The sequence below is a fragment of the Acanthaster planci genome, unplaced genomic scaffold (genome assembly GCF_054643075.1).
Source record: "Acanthaster planci isolate LZ-2023a unplaced genomic scaffold, COTS_SCS Contig11, whole genome shotgun sequence".
NCBI lineage: Eukaryota > Metazoa > Echinodermata > Asteroidea > Valvatida > Acanthasteridae > Acanthaster > Acanthaster planci.
The window spans coordinates 29,529-47,268 of NW_028257635.1; the positions used below are offsets into that span (position 1 = coordinate 29,529).

A 17,740-nucleotide genomic window follows, 5' to 3' on the forward strand; every position below is an offset into this window, starting at 1 on the left:
AGTGTCTGGTTTAGGTTGTTTTGGTCTTTGGTTGGTCGCGGTCCTTGAAGTTTTGGGGGTTTTTTTGTTCAGCGGGTTTTTTAGGTTATTAAGTTTGCTCAGTTAGTATATTGTGTTTGCTTTCCAATAACGTGTTTTAATAGTTGTCTTTTTAAGTCACATTATTCTTAATCATGTGCTTCTTTCCTGTGTTTTTCTCCAGAAGTATCAGGAGACCGCCTGATTGTGTTTTAGGGTAATCCGCTTTTAGTGCTGTGTTGGCTTTATCTTTTTTTGTTTTTCTTCTTTTTTTGTGTTGTCGCTGCATTTTCTTAAAAAAAATTGTTATTTACCAAATCAAGCCCTCTTTCTTACAATTATCCGTGTGGCGATCCCTGGAAGAATTCTTGTCTTCTTCATTTATTAATAGTACGTTCACCTTGTCAGCAGTTTTTTTGAGAAATTGACGACTTCCGATTTTATTTCACTCATCTGCTTAAATTTCGTTCTCTTATTTCATTATTTATCATTATTATTTTTTTGAAGGTAATAAAAAGGGTTCGTTTATTTTTTTGTGTAACCCAAAATCTCTCTGTATCCCAACTTTATCAAGCATTTTGCGTCCTATCAATAGAGCCAGGGCCCCCGGACATAGTTTTTTTCGTCTTTTTAAGATTCTTTTTGGTGTACAGCTTTCCTCCGCTACATTTACGTCATTGAACTTGGTCTGAAAACTTTGCAATCTTTATCTTTGTGACAGTGGTGTTGTCGATCGACGCTGCGGCGACAGCAGTACACATAGTACTGTCAACAGTGTCTTGACTTTGGACTCAGGTGAGTCATGTCTGTGTTCGTTGTACCATGAGGAAGGAACACAAACTGTACGGGGATTGTGTAGTTAGGGACCCTCGCCTTTTTCTAGAGTTCCCACAAAGTTTTATCGCTTCCTAAAGCCTGTAACTTCAGGGAACACTCTCCAAAAATATACCCATCCCTATCTCTTTCAATTTTAGAACCGAAATCAGGCAGAAAATCCAACTTTCTGACCAATTTTTTCGGTACCACGCGAATGTCGCCTCGTTTATTAGTCAGGTCTCCGTCTCTGTGATGTTCAGAGTCTATGGTCCGGAACCAGACTACTCGTTACAGAGAGTGCATTCGTCGTGTGTCATGTGCGGTCATTTGTGCCCCATAATTTCCCTCAAAAACTCAAAACCCTGCCCTCTTTCACAAAATTAATTCTGCACATATTGAAAATGATGTCACTGTCACCTACCTACATGTAGGTGAGTCCAAAAGTTTGGAAATAGAATTTTGTTCTCTTATAGGGAACGGGGTCCCCAACTACACAATCGCCAACTGTACTATGACCATGGCCTATCGGCCATGTCGGCAGTCTGCCTTGGCCCGAGACGTCGGTAATTGAGAGCGATAGTTGCATTGTTGTGTAGCGGCGTCGCCGTGCGCGGGCCGGGCAAAAACGAAGGGTTTTCTGGTGAAAATTTTTAATGCCCCCTGCTGCATCAAAAACAATATCAATATGAAAGGTTACTTTAAATGGAGGATTTCAAACTTCATTTCAAGAAAATTGGACTTTCTGTTCCAGAGATGAATTTTTAAATTAAAAAAGGGTATTTCTTGGAACAACTAGGCTAATTGTAGCCCCACTAGTGTGGCACGGATCACCCGATTTATCCTTAGCCACCCATCCGTATGCGCAATTTCGTGTCGGCGCACTGAACATTTTTGGCGCACCCACTTATAATCATGGGCGCAATTTCTTTTGCATACGAACATGATTCTTGACCTTTCCGTTTTCTAAATACCATTTATTGAATGATTTCACTCACGTTATTCAGGTATTTTCCAGTCTTTTTTCCTCTGTCATTCAATCTAACGAGCTCAGTCTCACAGTTGCCATCTTTAAAATAAGGTCGTTGAGCATTACGTCAGTTGACCCCTCGTCGTCTCAGCGGCTGTTCCATGTCAAGACATGTTATAAACGGACTGAGCGATAAGATACTACATTTACCAATAGACTCTTCCAAAACTTTGGCAGTAGTTTAGATGTCTTGACATGGAACAGCCGTTGAGACGACGAAGGGTCAAGTGACGTAATGCTCAACGACCTTATTTTAAAGATGGCGACTGTGGAGAGAGCCCGTAAGATTGAATGGATAAAGGAAAAAGACTGGAAAATACCTGAATAACGTGAGTGAAATCATTCAATAAATGGTATTTAGAAAACGGAAAGGTCAAGAATCATGTTTGTGTTCAAAAGAAATTGCGCCCACGATTATAAGTGGGTGCGCCAAAAATGTTCAGTACGCCGACACAAAATTGCGTATACGGATGTGTGGCTAAGGATGGATCGGGAGTGAGAGTCCGTACCACACTAGTGGGGCTAGGCTAATTGCACTTAAATATATGCAAAAGTGTGGCACCATTTTTGCTAGTTTACTAATAAAAAACTTTAAAAATGGTGAATATTTTCACCATAGATTTCCAATTCACACCAGGTTTTCCACCTTTGATAAACTGACAAATGCCCACAATTTTATATTTCTTAAAGATCGGTGAAGTGCTGGATTCTAGCCGTTGCCACGGAAACTCGACTTTAATATCACAAGTCAATACAAAAATGTGAAAACATCAATAACCATTGTGAAATGTACATCACCAGTGATCAGCTAAATTTCATGATAAAGCTACTTTGGGGATATGTGCCAATTGAAATAATGTCAACCCTTGCCCAATAAATGTTGTTGCCATGGAAACAAGCCAATACACTTGTCATGTCAAATTAAATATGTAACGTTATACATGTACATGTAGTCACAAACTAATGTGGTTGATTTTGCTCTGATTTCATTTATTCATGTGCCTGAGGACAACTTTTTATCTAAATCTAGAATAAGAAAAATGTAGTTGTTTCCATGGAAACCTTGTTGTTTCTAATTAAGCCAAACAAAAAAAATGGTGTGTTTAAGGTAACCTGACCGACCTGGAATTTTTTTGGCCAAATTGCCGACCTCAAACTATTTATTGCCATTTTGAAGGCTGAAATAATAATTTTGAATGAACAAATTTCAAACATTTTAAGTATTTTAATTTGCCACAAACAAACATTGTTCACCCTTGAAACTGACCATGATTTTGACAAAAACATATCTGTATTACCGTTTAAATAAAATAAATAAAAATCGCGACAATCTCAGAACTTAAAGTTTGCATTAAAAAATGCAGTGACTTGAACTGGTGTGCGTGGAGAGCTCACTTTAATCTGATGCATGAGGACGAGCAGTGAGCACCAGCGAATAAGTGTTAAGGTTTTCAGGCCCTGATCTGTGCCGCACCACGGCACAATTCCCCTACAAATAATTCACATACGTCACGGCCAACTTTGCCAAATTTTTGAAATTGTATTCAGGATTGTAAATTCTCTGCTGTTAAACTCTTTTATTGAGCAATTCAGATTTTTATTTATTATGCGATCGTGAAATGCAACATAGGCCTACATAAATATGGTTTGTTTGAAACATTTCAAAAGAACGCGCATGGGCAAGCAGAAGTGAGATAAAAAAAATTCACAATATAAAATTATTTTCCGACTTACCTACCTGGAATTTTTTTCAGCCCTTTACCATATACACAATATATTTTGTTTGGCCTTAAGTGGATCAAGGCCATATTGGCATATTATGATGTACAAAAAGTGTCAGTGAATGATCACATTCACAGGTGAAAGTGAAACAATGATAAAACAATAACAGTATTAAACAAGAAAAAAAAGATACAAAATAAAAAGTATGCTTCATTGAATTATTGAAAAAGAAATGTGTTTAAACTTTTTTTCATTTAAAAGTGAAAGACATTTCTGTATTTGATTTGACAATCTGTGCTTGACACACCAGTACTAGGTAGGCCTACGTACCGATACGTGCAGCATGCGTGCAGCGCTGCAGTGCAGTGATGTCTCACAATATTCCACAAATCTCGAATTTCAAAAAGTGACTGTAACTCTTCAAAAAGTTGTAGAGTATTGGGCAGAAAAATTTACCAAATCCTCTTCTGATCTGTCTACATTCTGAAGTTTTTTGGACCGTGAAACTATTTCAACGAGCGATCAACACATTTTTTATTCATCGCGCGATCATGCCGATTGCGATAACACCGGCCCACATGCGATGCCATGTCTGGTGCAAATAGTCATCGCCCCAATTCAATGCACATTCCTTCATTGCTAATTGGTATTGGGAACTTGACCAAGAATAGGTGCAAAGTTCCCGGATGCCAGAATTTGACGCCACAGCTTGGAGAACACCATTTTTAGAAGGGGTGTACGCATGACTTTCGTTTAAAAAATCACATAAAATGAAAGAAACAATAGCGTTCCGCACTTACGCTAAAAATAGCAAGCTCAATATTGTGACGCCACGCAATTACCCGGATCTCAGACAAACATCGCAATTCGTGAGCTGCAACTGGCGGTGTGAAGTTGGTTTCTTGTTCCTCGTTTGACATTCGACATTCAATGTTGAACAAGTAACTGTTCCATATTCGAACGTTGAATAAGTAACCGTTTGACATTCAGGGTGCACTTGCCTAAATGGCTATGGAGTGCAACAGGAACAAAACAAACTGTTTCCAATATATGTTGATTTGAATGGTGAACTCTGAGAAGATGTGGGGTTATTAAAAGAACCAGTAAGTGCTGACTCGACTTTTCGGTCAGGATACTCTCGCTGTCCTTTGGAGAGGGTGCTAGACTCAAGACCTTAATTTCAACCAGGGAAAAACTATGCGAATGTCTGCGTTAAGTTTACAAAAGGTTGTGAGACCCCTATTCAGAGTCGAAATAGGTTTTTCCCTGGTTGAAATTAAGGTCTTGAGTCTAGCACCCTCTCCAAAGGAAAGCGAGAGTATCCTGACCGAAAAGTCGAGTCAGCACTTACTGGTTCTTTTAATAACCACACATCTTCTCAGAGACTTAGTCCATGCTGCAACGGCAAGCCTATTGTACTATACATCTCATGACTTCCCCATGCAAAGCTTCAAATTAACATATATTGGAAACAGCTTGTTTTTTGTCCCTGTTGCACTCCATAGCCATTTAGGCGAGTGCACCCTGAATGTCAAACGGTTACTTATTCAACGTTCATTCATGGAACAGTTACTTGTTCAACGTTGAATGTCGAACGTTAAACGAGGAACGAGGAACTAACTTCACATCGGTGCTGCAACTGTGCATGTCTGAGTGTGTTTTTCGTCTTGTCTTGCCTTGTCTTTCATGGTTTTTTAGACGTTTTATAAAGCAAAAACGACATTGTGTCTACTAAACATTGCTGTTATGGCACTTGTAACAGTGACTCAAGATATTATGACAAGCCCCACATGGAAGGAGTTTTCTTTTTGCCTTTCCCAAAGTCAGTTACGCAAGGTGAATAATGCGATCACTGGAATCAAGCCTGTGAACGAAAGGATTTCGACAAGACGAATAAGTCGCTCCTGTTGCTGGTAATTTTTAGTCCACGGCATTGCAACCAAGGCTTCATTTGGGTGTTAGAATATTCTTCAAGATGGTCAACATCCAGTTTTGCGCCGGGGATACTGTCATCTTCGTTTAGAGTAATGTTGATGAATGTACTTGTCGAAGCCATTTTACAACATGATTGACATGGACGGCCACTCCCCAGCCCCGCGATCGCTAGTGCAGTCGTGGAAAGTGTGTCTGACATCCGGGTATGTGACGTCATTAGTGCGGAGTGCTATTGAAGTATTACTATCACTTATCAATATTAAAACCCAAACGAGCAGAAAATACAAAAATGATGTAATAAATATGCCACTGAAATCTTCTGTTTGTTGCCATTTTTGCAATTCTTGGCCAATTTTTCCGTTTGACCCCTCAAAATGTAACCCATTAACCCCCCTTCATACCCAGCATTTTCACAATGGTAAGACCTTTACAACCCCTGTGCCTGCTTCTGGAAAGGCAAGTCAATACGGAGCGAGTCTCGGTAAAAACTGGGCCGATCACGCGCGTGCGTGGAGTTCCAGATTTAGGTGACTTTTTCACCGTTTTTCATACCGTAACTTTCTTAATATTGGTTGTATTGAATTAAAACTTTCACAGATGAGAAATGAGATATTCAGTAACAATATGTGAGTCATATATTGTATGTCGGTGATCAGGCTTTGTAAATAATTGTTTTTGTATCATGTTGAGTAGTGTGAAACGCCAGTCGTCCGAACAAATTTGTGACGTCACTGAACAGCCTAATAAACGGTTTCTCCTCTCTCATACCAACGTCTTGGGACTTTAGCAGAAGTGGGGCATTTTCCTTTTATGCCAATCACTGTTTAAATTCGAACAAAACACCACGCAGTTCCAGCTCTAACGCAGCTCCTTGTTTTTAGCGTGTCATGTTTACAATGGTCGATCGCGCTTGATTGGTTCCCTCAGAATGCATGGATGATTGATCACTGCACATCGCGTATGTTTGAACTGTGGTTGACACACCTAATTGGTCTGCAAAAGGCAAAGTCATTTTGCGACAGCTGATTGTTTCCCTCGGAAAGCCAAGGAGAAAATAAAGAAAAAGTTAAACCTCCAATGCAAAAGTCCCAAGACGATAGTGTGACTGGCCATGACGCGGGACAGTGGTGTAATTCCAGAGCGCGCAGTACACTATCCACTATCGATCACTATCGTCTTGGACCATGACTACAGTCTGTACGGACTCGCGAAATCGAGTATCCCACATGGCAGCCTCTATACTCGAGTTTAGGCACATACGCAGTGACACTAACGAGTTAGCCGTAACGTAGCACCAGTTTGATGCCAAGGGGACTGCGTCTTATTCCTTGGTATCACATCCACATGTGGAAAAAATCCAGGAAATGGGAAAAAAATGCCTTTCTGAAATTATCCCCCTAAAAACCGGCTGGGAGGATTCTATGGCCCCCATAAATACTTTGCCTATTAGGGTGTTCTACGATGCCTCGTTTCGCTGATTTGTGATGATTTCCAGAGCCATTTGTGTTCGGGATGTGAAAATGGCTCTGGAAATGATCACAAATCAGCAAAACGAGGCATCGTAGTAGGGACTGCAAACAATTTTCCAAAATTGTTTTGCAGCAATGAGCATGTGTTCATCTATTATTGCTAAGGACTTAATTCTGATCAATAATCTTTTTGAATCATTAAAATCGGTAGTAAAATGACCAAGTTATTGACATTTTAAGATTTTCGACACCATTGATAATGGTCTTCATTTTCCTATTGTTTCAACTGTTCCCAGAGAATGATTCTTTTGTTGTTTACAACAGTAAACAAATCCGTAAACAAATGCGAATGCCTGTATTTTAAACACTGTCTGGTTCCAAAATGTTTTCTTAATAATTTTGCATAATTATCAAATCATTTTGTTTACGACATAAACATTTGTCGCCATAGTAACGAATGATAAACAACTTTTATTGATTTAGTGGATAGAACAAAGAAAAATGAAGAGAATCGAAGTGGTTAAGAGCTAACAACAGTGTCATTAATCTCACAAGTCAAGGGATCAAAGTTGCATTCATTTTGTTTGTCAACAATGCACTCTTATTTGTTTACTAACTTTTCTTAATGTAAACAAAGTAGTAAACAAAATTGACTGACTATAACACTGAAAGTAAATAAGGTAAAGATGTCATTTTTTTCCAATTACAGCAGTTCGAATTAATTCTTTGATGTTTGATGTCACAAGTATTGTATCACCATTTTAATGCCTGATTAAGACATTTAATAATGTATGATAATCCATTGCCAGTAAGTGGAGAAAAAAGTACACTTGTATTTAAAGTTGTGTTTCTTTACTTTACTTTGAAGATTCTCAGTAGCCCAGCTGTTTACTTGAATTCATGAAGTCATTTTAGTATTTTACAACTTTAAACATGCACATGTATTTCAAACAAACCTTTTAGCAGGTATTTCAGGTGTTTGTACACTTTTTTGTCACTTTTAAGTAAACATTAGGAATGCAGAGATACTGATGACACTATACATAATTTGTTGCCTGCTGTGACACGGTCCATGGTGTTTTGTACACCCGAAGCGGCAAATGGCACCCGAGGTGAAGCCGCCGCCGAGGGTGTACAGAACCCGTGGACTATGTCAACACAGGTAACAATTGTTTTGTTATACCTCGGTAATAGATTTAGGAGTCCAAGGGGAACAGTTGGTCTCTTCTGATCCTGTCGCGTTGCTCACTTGCACTAGGCCTAGTGCAGAATTTGCCAACGATGGGCACGATGCAGGCGAACGATTCGCACAGAATTTTCTTTGTGCTGCCGCTTTGTTAAAAAAATTCCTGGTCTTTTCTTCCTTAACTTCCTTAACCACATGCCATGCTGTTTGTAAAACTTATTCCCTCTGGATGTTAAACTACAGGTGTCTAATTGCGTGAATTTCATTATTATTAGGAGGTTTTGATTGTTCTAATATCTTTAAATGTCAATAATTTATAATTTCTTCACAATAATCCATCATAAAATGAATTCCTGTACACAAATCTGAGGGCTTGATTTCGTATTTCTCCCATGCCGTGCCGCATTAAATACATGTACATGTAGGTGTTTAAATTCGCCATCGAAAATTCGTGCAACAGTATCCCAGTAAAAATACATCGTTTTGACCCTTTTTTGATGTCTGTCTTTCTATTTCTGCTATTCTTTTTCAAATCCAAGGCCCCCTTGTTTAATATTTTTAAGTTCAAAAATTCAGTTACCCTTCAAATCCTTGTAAAACTGGCATAAAATTGACAATTTGTGTGTTTTTCAGCAGTCGCTGGGGTTGGTCTTCGTCAACAAAATGATGTCCACGTGAATGATGCTATCCCAAAATGCTTTGCGCAAGCCAAGCGAAACCAATTTTTGGTGCAGAGACCAAGTTTTGCATACAACTTTGTTTCGGCAGTGTGATGTGCAGTAGCGATGCACAGTAGCCTGTATGCGGTCGCTAATCATAGAACACCTTAGTTTGTAAAAAACGACCCCGAAATCACTACGTTGTTCAAAATGCCGATGATGGCACCGTATAGTATGGTTTCCGGACCAAAGATTCTGATCACTCCAAAATCAGTGGTCCGGGAACCAGACTACATGTATATGGTGACATCATCGGCAACAGAACGAAACAAAAGTCGTCAGGACGTCTTCACTTTTCCAGTTGAAATTTATCTTTTCTTCGCAACAGTGAGCAAAACCATCGTCATTACAAGAATCTACCAGTATTATTCTCACTGGGTCCGTAGCTGGACGCATGAGTGATTTTGGGAGCATTTTGGAGGTAAATTCAGAGGATTTTGAGTCGCCATGAGCAAATCACGGAGGTGGCAACGACATCTACATTGTACCTTTGAACCTTATATCGTCGCACCATGTGACGTACATGTACGTGTACGTTACACTGTTAGTGATGTGCATTAAACTGTGCGCAACTGCGTAAGTCAACTTGTGCAGCATTTTGTGTAATGTATCAAACTTACTGCCGCAAAAGTCGAGTTAAGCATTTGCGCAGTTTCGCCGTGAAATCAGCCGCATATCCAAGTCTACGCATTATAAAAATATACAGCGATGCACAATGCAGCATTTTAGCACTGCTGTAATGTAGCAGTAAAGAGACGTAAAATGGAATGCTTATGCTGAGTTGGGCAAGTTGAGATTTCATTTTTTGGGTACATTTTCAACATTTTTTGAAGAAAAAGAGAATTTCAATTTTCAATTTTTTACCTTAACCCACCCACCAACAATTTCGAAAAAAGTCGGAATTTTAAAACATTGAAAATTATGAATGGCCCCTAAGGGTGTCTCATTTCCCAGCAATTGTAAGCGTTTCACTGACTGACCCTCTGTTGCAAATGTACAAGTTTAGGCTACATACATAACCTGAATCATGCAAAATCCTCTTTTATCACAATTCCTCAAGTAACCTGAATCCTGCAATGTCATGTGGTGCAATAGGCCTACATGTAGTAACCTGGATCCTGCATACATGTATTCCTGCAAGGGAAAGATTTCACTGAACACCCTGTGTACAAACCCTATAAAACTGGTCTGACAAATTCTAAGTGTTTTGCTAAGTAAATGCTTACATTTTGTCACTTAAGAAAATGCTTACATTTTCTAACTGCTCAAATTGACTTTTATGACCTGTAATTACTATCTAGGGGGTTGTAAGTCACTTTACAGGAAAATAAGTGAAAGTATTATGGAAATCTTTCTGATGTTGGGACCGCGGAACCCGAACATACTAGCTGTACATGCGCTGGGTACAGCTACATGTATATTATTATTAACACAGTGATTACATGTAACTTGAGCTGAAGGATTGAGGACTGGTATCAGCAAGGTAATTTATTCTCAATACACCATTACAACAAACCTTTTTATTACTTGCTTCTTTTATTACTTGCTTCTTTTATTACTTGCTTCTTTTTATCTTTCTTAATAGATGTCTTTTGATGGACTTGAATGATGGAAAGAAAGGGAATGTGTACGGTATGTAAAAATTCATAATGAAGTCACACTGTAAATTTGAGAACCGTGAAAATGCAGTTTCCTTCATTAACTGACAATTAACTGACAATAATTTTACTGCAGTTTCACAATTTTTTGGTGTTAAAATGACATTTAAGATCTGAGAGTTTACTTGATTAGAATGGTACAGCTGCAGCAGTTCCTGATTCTCCATGTACATGTCAATGTACAGTACACCGGAATTGCAGGTTGAAAATCAGGATAAAATGCCGATGACATTTTTCACTCAGCCCCTGATGTAAGTGTGCAATTTCTTGACAAGACCTAATTGAAGCCTTCCTGCCGCTCGTAAAGGATTACGATGTTAGAATAGTTCTCACTGCTTGACAAGGCCTACATGTGTATTTATGAAAAATCTCCAACCAGTTTGTGAAAATAGACCATAACAAGTAAATGTGCATCTTTAAAACACCAAACTTCAGTGGAATCCCTTTGGCATCCCTTTGTTACTTGCAGTTGAGTGAATGTTGTCTTTTTCTTTTTCAATCTGTCACATTTTGAGTATTTAGCTTGTCTTCTGCTACTTTGAACTTTAAATATCATTACAAAAAACTTTGTTCACTGGCCAGCTGGACAAGCAATGTTGACTTTTATACAAGCCCAAGAGCATTTGAAGAGTTCATTTGCAAAAACGGATAACTCCATTTCTGAAAATTTTCATTGGTCTTGTTTTCGTAGCTCTTAATGTAAAGAAACGTAAAGCAGTACATCTGAACACAGGATAATTAATTGTGACCAACAGGAGTTGTCACACTTAACTAATTGTCCTGTGTTCAGGTGTACTGCTATTTCTTCACATTAACTGCAACTCACTAGGGTGTTTGTAAAATCATATTAAAATTGGACGATTCAGGAGAGTTAGGGTTAAGGACTAGGAAAACAGGATTGATGAAATTTTCAGAAATGGACATATCTGTTTTTGCAAATGAACTCTTAATTTTTACTTGACAACGTTAAGGCCTAATTTTTAACCGTAACTCCCTACCCCTTTTTTATGGACGTAACCTGAATCCTGCAAATTAATTTCAATGTGATGTAAAAGTCCCAAGTAACTTGAATCCAGCAAAATCCTGCGATAGTTGTGACTGAACATGCTGAACACCACTGCCTGAATCCTGCAAACTCCTGCAAACAAGAATGCCTCAGGTTGATATTCTGAAAAGATGGTGTAGCTTGAAAAAAAAGCAATATTCTGAGGTCCTGCTACTTGTACACATGTACCCGCCGTGCTAACATACTTCTTGTGCCTTATGCTGGCACTGCAAGTACACTATACATGCAAACAATTCACATTGACCCCACTACCTGTCATCCAGGTCTGGCACTCATCAGTGGCCAATTGCCTGCTGAAAGCATACTGCGAAACAGCTATTGTTCTTGTTCTTTTTTTTCCCTTGTTTTTTTAATTATTATTATTAGCTGTTGCGCATCCTGCGAAACAGCTATTGTTTTTGTTATTTTTTTCTTGATTTTTTTTCCACTTCAAAACCCATAGGATAACACGTGTTTCTTTCTGGGTGCCACTTTGGCAGGCGGTTCACTTCCGATCAAGTTCATACTTGGCACATAGACCACCTCCCCACATTGGTCCTAGAACTTTTCGTCACTGTGATGTCATCTCGAGTCACGTGACATCATTCCAAAAATGCAAACTTTAGAGCTCTGTATCTCCAGAAGTGCAACTCCGATTCAATTGAATCTTGGTATGCAAGTATATCGGGATGTCTTACATGTGTCATCATGTGATTTTCTGTGAATTTACTCGATTTTACTGTTTTTTTGTTTTGGACCTTTCATTTATATCTCATGACAATATGTTTGTTAGGTAATGGCAATATACTACAATTCACGATATTGGTGTGACTTCATGATGATGCCATAAAAAAAGCGATTTTTAAAAACACATATAAGCGAACATCTGATCGTTATGAAGCGTGATCATTATGAAGCGTGCCGGGAAGTGTGACATCATGATGACATCATTATAGGTCATGTGACGTCATCACGAAGTTACATATTTCAAAGCCCTATATCTACAGAACGATAAGTCCAATTGGGTTGAAACTTGATATGTGGTTAGACAGGGATGTGTTATATATAAAAATTGGGATGACGTCATCATGACATGATCATGTAATTTTATACATAATTTTGAATTTTTAAGGGCTTTTGCCATGTTTCACTAACCAAATATAATAAATTCAAAATTCTTTTTGTGTTAGGTTTGTTGGCCAATACGTCAATGCACAAAATTTGGAAAATTGTGTGACGTCATGATGACGTCATCAAAAAGGTGATTTTGCAAAACACACAAGTTCGATAGTTGTGAAACTTGGTGGGTAAGTACAGTAGATAGTAGTCCAATTACACAACATCTGAAATGCCATCATGATGATGTCATCAAATGAATTATTATTTATTTTTGAATATTTAATTTTCCAATTGACTTAGTACACAGATTAAAAGCCTTAATTTTGGTCATTTATGAAGCGTCAATCTTCACAAAAGTGACATCAGGCAACTATTCCAATTACAAAGATATTACCATTGTAATGACGTCATGATGATGTCATCAGGTGATTTATTATTGATTTTTGAATATTTGATTTTCCCATTTACTTTGTACACAGATCCAAAGCATGAATTTTAGTCATGTATAAAATGTTGATCTTCGCAATACTTAGACAAGGCAACTACCCCAACACAAAGATATTACCATAGTAATGATGTCATGATGATGTCACAGGTGATTTATTATTGCTTTTTGAATGTTTACTTTTTGCCATTGACTTTTTTTGCCATATCTCACTAATGCAACATCATACATTCAAAATTCTTGTTGCATGGCATGCCTATCAAAAAAGTTCAATAACATTCGGCGAAAAAGCCCTATGTTCTGTTGGCAAACAGACATAGAACCTCCAGGGTTTTTTTTTTATTCCGCTAGAAATCCCATCTAGGATTACACGTTTTTTTCTAGGTGCCACTTTGGCAATTGTTTCTTTTCTGATTCACTTCATACTTGACATATAGTTAGACCTCCACCCCACATTGGTTCTAAGTCATTTTCGTAATGGTGACGTCATCACGTGTCATGTGACGTCACTACAAAAAAGCAAACTTTAGAGCTCTATATCTCAAGAACTACAACTCCGATTCAATTGAAAGTTTGTACACAAGTATTACGGGACTTGTTATAGACAAAAAATGCACTGCCGTGTTGATGACAGCATCATGTGATTTTATGTGAATTTCCTTGATTTTTGGACCTTTTGTTTATCTCAGGAACCAAATACGGTAGAATCAATATTTTTTCGACAATATGTTAGTTACATGTAGGTAATGGCAATATACTACAATTCAATACTGGAGAGATTTTGGGTTCCCAAAATTGGATCAAGATTGAATAACCTTAGTGTTAGATATTTTGGGTTTTAAAAAAATTTTATGTGTGCTTATATAGAAAGAGATAACGGAGATAAGTTTATGATCGGTGGAGATCGGAATTAAATTTCTCAGTAAATTAATATATATGGGTGTGCATTTGCGGGTATTTTTAGAACCGGGTACCCGTTTTTTGTTAACATCGGGTACCCGGAAAAGAGATCGTCTAAAAACGAATGGCATTGTGCGCGACCCGGTGGATTATTTGCCCGAAACACGGTTCTTTTTCGTACATAGGAAGCAAGCAGAACATTGTTCTAAACGTCGGAGTTAATCTCTCCTACCTTTTTATCAAACGAAATTGTTACCTTCAGTTTGCAAATTTTTTGTGGGTGTATGAAACAGAAAAACAAATCTTCACGGGGAACATCAGAAAAGAGAACAGAGCTGCAAACCATGTGCATGATAAACGCACCTGCAAACGCTCAAAGGAAATGTCCCGGATGCTGCATGACCACGTACATGCAGAACGCATCTGGCGTGCACAAATGGTGAGCGCTGGTCGTGTAACGTGTGGACCAGATCAGTGCTATGTACGTCATGGGTTAAAAGGCTTAAAGTTTTATGTACAAAAATACCACCGTAACTCGAACAATGCCCACACCATTACATCCACTTATTTTGAAGTTTCTGATTCAAAAAAACGCCACCAAAATGCTTCAAACGGCGTTGAAAGTATCGGAAGTCTATACAGGGTTAGGAGTCATCGCAAGTTCATTTCTTTTCTGATGAAGACCAGCACGTTGCATAAATCAACATCGCTGCAACTGTGTAATCCTGGCTTTCAAGACGCTGAAACTAACCTGATTGCAACGCGGGCCCAATTGTAGTCCCCTTCAGGCAGTCCAATCACCGACACTGCAGCAGCCATGTGACCGTAAAAAGAAAGGTCAGGTGACCACACATAGGGAAGCCCAAATGAAAAAAATAGCAGCGCTTCACGTTGTTAAATGACTATGGGGTATGAAAGTTTTGCCACACGAAGGTACGTACCATGATGAAGTGGTTTAGTTTAATAAATACTTTTTCAGAATAACTCCATTCCCCTGAGGTTTAGTTGTCGAGATTTTAATGTATAAGTACTTCGACAAGTGACATTTGATTGGCCGACTGTATTATGACTTGCACCTGTCAACATTTCCTTTTTTTCGAATGAAAAAATACTTGGACTTGAAATGCTTTAATACATACAGAAAACATCATTTCTGCTTTTTTGGTCAATTCCTCATCCACAGTTCCGCTGAATCACTGAGGAAGTTCAAGTTACTTTAATTTAAAAATAATTTTGAAACGGAAGATTTGTTGGTATAAAACTTAACTAAACTGGTTCTCTGACTCTTTGGGTTTGTAGCGCACATTTAGTGCTTTGATTATAAAAAGAGGCCGATCAACTGCACAATTTGTGCGTGATCACTACCTACCGCACGCCGTGTGGAATCCCAGTACCGCTGGAATATTACACAGTCCATTCTCGCTTCGTTGTCAATCCCGACATAAAGTAATTTTCATTCATATTGTTTTATTTGGCAAAATACTCTTAATTCAAACAGTAAGCACTACTTATTCCGCTCAAAAGTCATTTAGGCCGACAGGGTTTGATAGTTACAAATACAATCATGCAAGTATACATGTACATCAACAGCACTTCCCCCTCATAAGACGAAACTCTTTCGGTCTCTTGTTCATATAGGTTTGGTACAGTCATTTTCATAGTTCCGGATCGCGCAAATTATTCAGTAAGACTGCAGCTAAAAAATCCTCAAATTCGAGTGAAATATGGTCAGAAGTCAACTTTGTGTTTTGGATATACTTCAATTTTTTTTTCAAAATCTAAGCTTTTATATTTGGACTCACAGGATCGATCGACGAAAGTGACGATGACACCTTACCTAGTTCTGGATCGGTTTAGGATCGAGACAAAAATGTCTTCACAAATAAAAAGTAACCCTACGAAAAATCCATTTTCAGCCAAAACCATTAAAAAAAATTGCTTTTCTAATAGAGAATCTTTTAATTTTGAGAAAATTAGATGAAAAATAAGAATTACAATGAATTAAAAAGGTAGAAATTGCGTAAGGTTTGACTCTACTTTCCAACTGTACAGTGAGCTATCAACATTACCCTCCCCGCGCCGCACAGTTGACGAACCCATTACGTCACATACATTTCTACTGCGCCCGTGTAGTTGAGTTCGCAATGACTTTGCGTGGTAACGCCGCGCGATCCGAGAGTGGGGAAAAGCTTGCAGTTTTTGGTATATGAACAAAAACGGAAACTCTAAAAAAGTCATTTTGATTAAGCAGACATTGGATGCAAAGGTTTATATGACTATTCAATTTAAAGAAATATTTAAAATCACATGTAGCGGGTGACCTATCTCCCGTGAATTTTAGTGGTTTTTCGCTCTTGTGAACTAGGAAATTCCGGAACTAGGAAAAGACTTGCGGTACAATGGGCGGAGTGGGTAACAAAATTAGCTGTCGATCTCCGAATTCAAGTTTCATGTATGACCGCGGGACCGGGTTTTCATCGGCACAGTGGTTTTCCATGAAGTCTGTCCTTCAATAAGAAATTTCACAGACATTTTATGCATGAATGTTGGTTCCTAATTTATTTACGTTTTTACGGGTACCCGGCCCCGAAATTTGGACCCGGGTTTTGAAATCGACGAGCGGGTACCCGGGTACCCGACTCAGGCCTATTAATATAGAAAAATTGCAAAAAAAGGATATCAAATTGTGACCTTAACAAATTAGGGGTTCAACTTCCATTTTCTGATACCAATGTGTTATTGTATTTCTATACTTGACAGTTTTAATTTGTTCCAAAATGGTTCTTCTTTTGAATACCAGCAATTGCTTCGGGAAAATATTGCTGATTTATGACAAAAATAAGAAAAGAAGAAAGCGGTAACGTTTGTAACATATGGTGTCCAACATGTCACAAACGTTACATGGGCATAACAACAATGAAAAACAGACATGTCAGTGGCTGATAGTACAACGATTTTGAACCATCAGCCGTTAACTGCGATATAAAAAACTTGTGAATGTCTCTGTGTACCTTTCATATAAAAAATAACCATGTTTAAAGACCACAATGTAGTTTGGTGTCCAACCGTTACAAATGTTACCATTCATGTTTCCCCTTACATAGGCTGAAACAAATTCAACAATTCACTTTAAATTTTAATTGAATTGAAGTTACTACCCATGTAAGTAGATTCCCTATTCATAACACTCCAATATACACTGTGTCCAAACTTATGCAAATGCAAAGTTCAGTGTTAAAATTAAAATTCCTTTGCAAAACACCACTTTTGGTGTAGTTATTGGTTTTCAAATATTATAATTTATCCCCGCATGCACAGGACCAGAGAACTGAACTCAGGGAGAGGTGGACACTCGCATTCCAACTTTTGTGTCGATTGGCCTGAGCAGCCGTTTATTGAACTTGACACAGTTCAGGTTGTTCCCGCCCGAAGCTGGTGACGTGGAACTGCAAAAAATACATTGGGCACAATCAAAGTATAGCAACTCAGCAATATATGGAAATAGTTCCCACCCGAAGCTGGTGACGCGGAACTGCAAGCATATCTTACATTACGTTTCAAGCAAAGTGTAGCTATTCAGCAAAAATTACAGAGATTGTTCCTGCCCGAGCCTGGTGACACGGAACTGCAAGCATATCTTACATTGCGTTTCAAGCAAAGTGTAGCTATTCAGCAAAAATT

At 38.3% G+C, this 17,740-nt stretch overlaps 1 protein-coding gene across 8 annotated transcripts in view; it reads left to right on the top strand.

The window, feature by feature from the left end:
* Positions 1-793: 793 nt before the first annotated feature.
* LOC110990123 (uncharacterized) overlaps positions 794-17,740 on the top strand; it is a 184,459-nt gene continuing 167,512 nt past the window's right edge. For 4 of the 8 annotated variants that reach the window (XM_087131750.1, XM_087131753.1, XM_087131748.1 and 1 more), the window contains exons 1-2: positions 5,111-5,721; positions 10,478-10,524. In XM_087131750.1, coding sequence (XP_086987876.1) covers positions 10,498-10,524 — 27 coding nt within the window. In that variant the 5' untranslated portion in view covers positions 5,111-5,721; positions 10,478-10,497. Of the gene's footprint in view, positions 814-2,112; positions 2,191-5,109; positions 5,722-10,477; positions 10,525-17,740 lie in introns of those variants that run through there. The other 4 variants (XM_087131747.1, XM_087131746.1, XM_087131751.1 and 1 more) reach the window with 4 other exon arrangements.